We start from the raw sequence: 7,977 nt of genomic DNA on the forward strand, positions 1-7,977 counted from the left end.
TTGAGTTCTATGACAAGAAGCTTTATTGCTGGGGCCTCAGAGGACCCCAGAGGCTAGAGTCTGGCAGCCTCAAAGATCCAGGGGGTTGAGTCCAAACTGGCGCAGCTGCTCCTTCTGCCTGGCGTGGAGCCTCAGCACAGCCGCATCCCACTGAGGCTTGCTGGTTCTCAGCTTAGCCAACAGCTGGTCCAGGCTGCCCTGCAGACACCAAGATTTCAGACCCCAGGAAGAGAGACGGCAGGGGTGAGGGTTGCCCCAGGTTTGTTTGTAAGGTCTCCTTGCCATTATTTTCTTTAAATTCTTATTCTGAGCTGGTGGGCATGGTTGAATCCTCTGTCTGCCCCAGGATGGAGCAGACAGCATGGTGCACATTCTTGTCACAACCCTCTAGGCCCTGCCCCTCGGCACACACCATGCTGAAGAAGCATCCTTTGGAGATGCTTCTCCTCCTTCCCCCTGGGTTGTGGCATGGGGGAGTGCTGGGCATTGGGGCAGCTGGGCTCCACAGGGTGATGCTTACATGTAAGATTTCCTCATACTTGGCCTCCATGTCTGCCACATGGGCCCGAAGCTGAGCCAGGGTCTGGTCACGCTCTCTGAGGGCTTGCTCAGCCTCTTTCTGTGCAGCCTCAGCCTCCCTCTGGCACGTCTCTGGGGGTGGGGCAGAGGATGAAAGAGAACAGGATGGTGATGCTCTACCCTTGAACAGAGTCTCCAAAGGTATCTAAAAAGGGGACCTCGAGTGGGATCATTCCGGACTCCCCCAGGGTCATCAACTTTCCTATAGTCCCTGTAAAAGCTGAAGGTCCATGGATTGAAGTGCAGTAGAGAGTGGTGGCTTGGGACAGGAGATGGGTCCAAAGTCTGGTTGTTACTCACTACTTAGGTAACCTTGGGCAAGTCTCTCTTTGAGCTTCGGTGTCTTCATCTTTAAAAACAGAATGATACATACCTCACAGGCTCACTGTGACCTTTAAACATGATAATGGACGGCAAAGCACCTAGCATAGAGGAGGTGCCCAATAAACATTGATTGACTTTGAATTCGAGATAAACCAAAGGTTAGGAAAGGAACCCAGGATCTGCATGACAGATAAGCAGCTCCATGAACATCCATAGCTAAACTGAAGATATTTTAGGAAAAGAAAACTTTGAGGCCAAAGTTGTGAAAGACCTCAAATGTCATGCTCAGATATTGCAACGTTTTTCTGTAAGCAAGAGGGAAGAGAAGCAAAAGCTTCCTGTTTTTAATATTTTCACTTATTTATTTGGCAAACAAACCAGGTGCTAGGACCTGAAAATATAGAAGCGAATAAGTCCAACATTTTCATTTCATTGTAAAGATCAGCTAAACTAAGAGAGAATATGCTTTGCTCCCAAGAGACATGGCAGTGCCGTGGGTTAGGGCTTGATTTGGAGAGACCAAGCAAAGGGGGAAATGGGGTGAGAGACCTACCTCTTCTTTCCTTGTAACTTAGAGATTCTTGCCATCCCGAACCCTCTGCTCTGGTTCTCAGTGGCAGAGAGCCAATGGTGATCCCAGAGCCCAGACTGCAGCCTTGCAGAGAAGGGCCTTCGAAGTCCACCCCTTCACCCCTTCACCTGCTGGCTGTTGTCACGACCCTTGGAGAGAAAGGGCTGGGAGGGAGGGGAAGCCTACCCAGCTGCCCCCGAAGGCCCCTCGCTTCTTGCTCCAGCTGCTTGCTGCGGGTCTCCATCTCCTCCTGCAGGGCCCGACACTGGCGACTCATCTCTGGGGTAGGGGGAGAGGGAGGGAGAAAGGAAATAAAGCTGTGGGTGGGGAAGACTGCTTGGTCTAGTGGGGCAGGAGTACAAAGGCCTTCTAGGTTCTTGTGATTCTGAAAAGCTGGGAGACCCTGAAAACCTGGCAAAGGGATAGGAAACCAGACCCCCTTCCCCCACTCCAGTTAGGATGGGCATTCTAGTCCTTCTCCCCACCTATGGTATGAATGACATAATGGCTGTGGCTGCATTTTGTACCCCACAAAGCACCGAGCACATGGCATCAGGCACCCTGGAAGGCAGGTCCCTGCCTGGGACCTCAGAGACCTTCCTTTGGTTCCTTCAAGATTCTGCCTGATTTGTATGATTTGCACTGAGCAGGGGAGGCCGAGTCTAGACCTGGCAGATGCCCTCCTTGTTCCCTTCCTTGCATCCTTTGGCCCTCGTAGTTGTCCTCCTCCAGGCCCCTATCCCCTGCCCATCTGCTCAACCGACCACATACCTGCATACACGGCCTTCCCTTCACTTTGGGCCCCTTCCAGTTCAGCCTCCAACCTGCGCAACCTCTGCCTCAGCTGGTCCTCAGAAGCCTTAGCTCGACGTGCCTCATCCCTGCGTAGAGCTGTGAACAGTTCCAGAGGTGTCCTCAGAACTGACTGGGAGTTCCGCTGCATCAGCTCCTGTGGGCTTGAGAGACTCTGGAAATCTGACTGTAGGACATCTGGTGGGTTTCCCTCCACCCCCTAGAATCTCATAGGCTCTTCATTATTAAGAAGTAAAAATTCCATGTTCTGGCTGTAAAAAATAGCTTCCTTCACCAACCTTCACTGCCCACCCTTCCTTTGCAGTCTTTTCCCACTAGGAGATGGTTAGAAGTCAGCTTAGCCCCCACCATATCTCTAACCCTTCAATCCCCAAAGGTACGGAAATGCCCCATTGAGCTGTCCCTGTCGTCCTGCCCCCAGCTGCCACCTTTCTTACCCAAGTGATCTTGGAGCAGCTCCTTCTCCAGCATCACCAGCCTGAGCCTGGACTCGGCCTCCACATCTGCCCTGGCAAGTTGGCAGAGCCTTAGCTTGTGCTGCTCTCTCCCCTCCGTCTCCCCTCCTGTCCTCACCCAACACCTTGCACTTCCTTCCCAAAGGAGATCCAAGGACCACTAAAAGAGGGATCCGATGGCAGAGTCTACTGGGGCCATCACTGTGTCCTCATTGCCCAGCACATAGTAGGTACTGAAAATATGGGTGACGACTATATTAGGAGGGCACAGAGCTAGACGGGCGTCAAGGGAGAATGTGGGTGACCATTTATTTCCCCAGTTCCTGGGCCCCACAGATGTGGATTCGAGGATATGAAGAGGAGGGTCAGGAGAGCTCATCTGTCACGCAGAGGGCTGAATTCTCTCCAGAGGACCTCTGCTTGGTCTTCGTGCCAGAATGTAGAGAAGCAGAGCCACCCACCTCCACCCACCACGACTCACCGGCACCCGAGTTCTTTTTCTTCTGTGCCCCAGCTTTCCTCCCTTTTTCTTTGGTCTTAGGTGGCATCTCCTTGCTGTCCTGGGAGAGGGAGGGGACCTTGTGTTTGGGTCTGGACATGCGGGTGCTTTCCTGACCACTAGGCTGAACCAGGAGTCTCAGGAGAGTCATAAGTCTAGTCTGTAAGTCTATTTTTTTTTTTGGAGACAGAGTCTTGCTCTGTCGCCCAGGCTAGAGTGCCATGGCATCAGCCTAGCCTGCAGCAACTTCAAACTCCTGGGCTAAAGCGCTCCTCCTGCCTCAACCTCTGGAGTAGCTGGGCTATAGTTACGTGCCACCATGCCCAGCTAATTTTTTCTATTTTTAGTAGAGATGGTGTCTTGCTACTGCTCAGGCTGGTCTCGAACCCCTGACCTCAAGTGATCCTCCCTCCTCAGCCTCCCAGAGTGCTAGGATTACAGTCATGAGCTACGGTGCCTGGCCTGCAAGTCTGTCTTTTATACTCTCTAGAAAATTCAGTTCTTGGTCTTTTTGACACCTTAGGCAGGGCTGGGGTCAGTGGGCAGGACGGAGTTGTTTCTCTCTACCAGGCAGGAGGCTCTGTGTACAGAAGTCATTCCTCTCAATACTCTTCTAGAGAAAATAAACCTTTACCTGGTCCCCTCCCTCTTCCCTTCATCCTTACCCTGCCTCTTCCTACCTGTAGGGTCTTCTCTTGCCTGCGTTGGGTTTCCCTGTGGAGTGACTCCCCCCTTGGGAAGGGACAGAGAGAAGGACCAACCAGCTAGAAGCCTGAGGAGGAACCTGGGGTCTGGGAGCCAATCCAGGGTGGCAGATTTCTCTCAGGGGCAGGACTGAGAACTGGAAGGTTGGGTTTCTGGAGGCTGCATGTTGTCCAGACAACTGGGAAACACGGAGTTCAGAGGAAGGTGGAATGAGCTAAATCAACTCACACAGCTTAAAATATCAAGGTCCCAATGGGTCAATTCTCCCCTTATCCCAAAATCCTAAGTGTAGTTTGAAGATTAAGGGCTTTGGAGCTGATCAGCTATGATTCACTTCCATGCAGGCACTGCCTGCAATTTGGAGACTTACAAATTACAGATTTGCGCATCTGAGATAATACTGTTGTGCTGATACAGAGGAATAGGACTGGCAGTAACCATCTTGGGTAATTTACATCCTGAGGTCCCATAGGCAAAGTGACAACAGGAGATTCCATTCAGTAAGGCACCCTTACAGTGTATGAGGGAAATAAATGCAGAAGCAGGTCGTCAAGAGAGTTTCCCACTTCGGAGAAATGAGGCACAGAGGAGAGGTGGACCCAGGGACTCCAGGGTACTGACCTGGAGACCAGAGACGTGAGACCTGCGTTCTAGTGCCCCTCTCAATATGTAAACGCGGGCAAGCCATTTAACTTGGCTCAGCCTCAGTTTCCTGATCTTTAAATTTTTGAATCTGTAAATCCTAAAAAGCCTGGGTTTTAACTGGGTATTTACATGGCTACCTTCTTTCCTAGCGACTTAAAGTATGGCCACACTTCCCCATTCCCTTGTGGGGCTGATTTTCAGACAGGTGTTGAGAAACCGCTTTGTGGAGGATACAGTTGGTTGGGGCTCCCTCTAGTGGACTTGCTTGGCCTCCTCCTGAATCTCCTAAATTTTTGCTTTCAATTATTTATTGGGCAGTGCTGGGGAGACTTCCTTTTGAGGATACTTCTTAGCATCTTGCTGCAGTAATGAGTGGCTGGAAAAATAAATTTGGGGGAGAGAGTATGACAGGTGGCTTGCTCTTGTTAGGCAGTCCCCACCCTCCTTCCAGCCTGTGCTGTCCTGGAGCATTGCCAGCTGTCTCCTGCCTGAATCTCTGGGCACCATACTGGTGAGAATGAAAACAGCAGAAACGTCAATGCTTTTCTCCTTGTGAATCAAGGGACCTGCAGACTCTTTCTTTGGGTACTTCTCTTCATCCCTTTCCCCTCAACATATTTGGTCCATTGCCCATTGTCAGGAGCAGACCTGCAGAAATAGCCATGAGATCTGACAATGAAAAGTCCTTTCTCTGGGGAGTAGGTAGATTCAGGCAGAGGCTGATTCATGTTTGTCAGTCATCTTGGTGGCTACAGGATACTTCTCCAACCCTTTGGATACTTAAGAGAGCAAAGAGAAGAACCAGGTTTGTCTTTCCAAGTGCTTACAGCTCATATAACTCAGGGCCACTTAACCTTGTGCACATCTCCCAAATCTGGAGAACACTTTTCTTCTAATCTTTAAATATATTTTTCATTTATTTGCCCTCCAGAACCCCTCCCAACTCCCCTGAAATGCACTGGGGGTTACTGTTCCTGTCCTCCTCACCTAGAAGCCTGTTTGTAGACTTTTTCCATGGAATGGTTAGTGTCTCCATTATGCCCGTTAGCCCAAAGAAAAAACATGAGGCAAACTTAACATAAGTAGAGAGTTTATTTGGGCCAAGTTAAAGGACTGCAACCTGGGAGCATAGATTCAAATTGCCCCTAATATACACTCTGACAAACATCAGTTACAAGTGGGAAAAGAAGAGGCAGTTCCTAAATTGTTTACCAAGAATTTAAATTAAAATCACCAGGTGCAGTGGCTGATGTCTGTAATCCCAACACTTTGGGAGGCTGAGACAGGAGGATCGCTTGAGGCCAGCCTGGGAAACACAGTGAGACCCCATCTTTACAAAAACCAAGAAAAATTACCTGGGTGTGGTGGCATGCACCTGTAGTCCCAGCTACTTGGGAGGTTGAGGCAGGAGAATTGCTTGAGCCCAGGAATTCGAGGCTGACATAGGCTATGATCACACCACTGCATTTCAGCCTGGAAGACAGAGCAAGACCCTGTCTCTAATTAATTTTAAAAAAAGGAATTTACATTAAAATAACATAAGCTATTGATTAGCCATACATTGTTCTTTATATCACAGATTCCAGGAACAAGAAAATAATGAGTGAGGCAGCTAGTCAGGAACAAAATGCCTTTAAACAATTGCTCCCAGGCATAGGTGCAGGGGGTGGGGTGTGACTGAAGTTCCATACTCAATGTCTCTCTGACAAATTTTGCATACCTCACCCAGCTCAGACTGCCCTGAGCTATTTTTCTTTTCTCATGCCGATGCATGGAATGACATATTAGAATAACGATTACAGAATGCAAGCAAGGTATCATGCCTCAGAGGAGCATTTACTTTACAAACATGTTCAGTCAACCGACTTTCAGGTGCAGAATGAGGATGTGGTTTGGGGTGAAGGTGAAGTGGAATAAGAAAAGTGCCGCAGGTCACATGATGTGATACAAGATGAACCAGCTCTATAGCACAAACCAACACGGGAATGACATTGTGATCAACAATCCAGTCCCATGTTTAGTACATTTCCAAAAACAAGCTAAATAAAATTTACGGGAAAAAAGGTCAATCTTTCTTTTTTCATTAACCTCAGTTTAGAAGTGACAATAGGAAAGATCATTCCAGCAGAACTCTGTCTTCTTCGAATAACATCATGCCCATCTGGGAGTTTTGAAGAGATATAAAGGACAGAAGGGTCACTCTTTCTCTTGCTCTTTTATTCAAATGTGAGAGATGGGCCATTTGTATATTCAAAGAAATATGGCTTTCTGCAGCAGAAACAGTGTACATTATATAATTCCATGCTGTGCAGACCTTATTGAAGATAATAAAAATTGGAAGCCTTAAACCAAGCCAGAGATGTGTAGTGCATACCTAGGCAAGCACATACACAGTTCTGTAGGTTAATTTCTTACCTCTATGCCATTAAATATAGGATTTGACCATGAAAAATACTCTTGTGCACCTATACTGTGCTAGGTACTGTGGAAGATCCAAAGTCAACAAGACAGTACAGCATAAATTAATGTGTGGTAGTTGTAAGAAATGAATGGTTATAGAAATTTAGAGGAGGAAAAGATTCCTTCTATCTGGAATGTCTGGTAAGAAGGACAATATTTCGGCTGAGTTTTGAAGAATGGATTGGATATTAGGAACACACTTCAGGCAGAGGGAATGCTCTGAGTAATTGTGATGAAAAAAGAAAGAATTGTGATATTTTATGACTTGGTGAGTCACCCAGCAAGGGATATATGTATCAGGGAGTAGTGTAAAACTGCAAGTAGTTTAGTTTGGAGTTGGGTCAATTTTATTGTTCGTTTTATTCCAGAGGCAGTGGGGAGTGTTTTTTTTTTTTTTTTTTTACTGTAATGATGTGGAACTATAGGAAGTATATGGTGGCAGGAAGGATAGCAGGGAAACCAGTGAGGAAAAGGTTTCAATAGTCCAGGGGAAAGAAAAGGAGGACCTGCAACTAGGTTGGTGGCACTAGGGATGGGAAGCCTTGACAATTATCTAAGAGCTTTGCCTAAATTTTCCCGTGGTAGATTCTTCTCTTTCCAGACAGGAACTCATAAAAGGAAATTCTACTGATAGGAAATGATACTGTTGACTTTAAAATCAATTTTAGATAAAAGCGATTGAATTGCAAACCCAGGATGTTTGGCTGAACAGTCCTTGATTTCAAAGATATTTTCCCCACTGATAAAACTCCCTAATCAGTCAGGGCTTTGTGGAAGAGCCTGGCGGAACTTACTGACACATCTGGTTCTGCAAACTCCCAAAGCGGAGGCTCAGAATTAGCAAATTAGGGCAGGGCACTTCTTTGGAAGGGAAGTTCCTATTTTCAAAGTTCTTCCAACCGAACTTTTAGATTAGAGAAGTGGAA

General features: G+C 47.6%; 1 protein-coding gene across 1 annotated transcript; it reads right to left on the reverse strand.

The window, feature by feature from the left end:
- CCDC153 (coiled-coil domain containing 153) lies at positions 1-3,990 on the reverse strand. Its single transcript, XM_012655409.1, has 7 exons — positions 3,922-3,990; positions 3,224-3,302; positions 2,725-2,790; positions 2,246-2,365; positions 1,661-1,753; positions 521-651; positions 1-198 (listed from the first exon to the last, which is right to left on the reverse strand). The coding sequence occupies exons 2-7, from the start codon at positions 3,288-3,290 to the stop codon at positions 70-72; spliced, it is 606 nt and encodes a 201-aa protein (XP_012510863.1). The 5' UTR covers positions 3,291-3,302; positions 3,922-3,990; the 3' UTR covers positions 1-69.
- Between the last annotated feature and the right edge of the window lie 3,987 nt (positions 3,991-7,977).

The sequence above is a fragment of the Propithecus coquereli genome, unplaced genomic scaffold (genome assembly GCF_000956105.1).
Source record: "Propithecus coquereli isolate 6110/MARCELLA unplaced genomic scaffold, Pcoq_1.0 Scaffold477, whole genome shotgun sequence".
Lineage (NCBI taxonomy): Eukaryota > Metazoa > Chordata > Mammalia > Primates > Indriidae > Propithecus > Propithecus coquereli.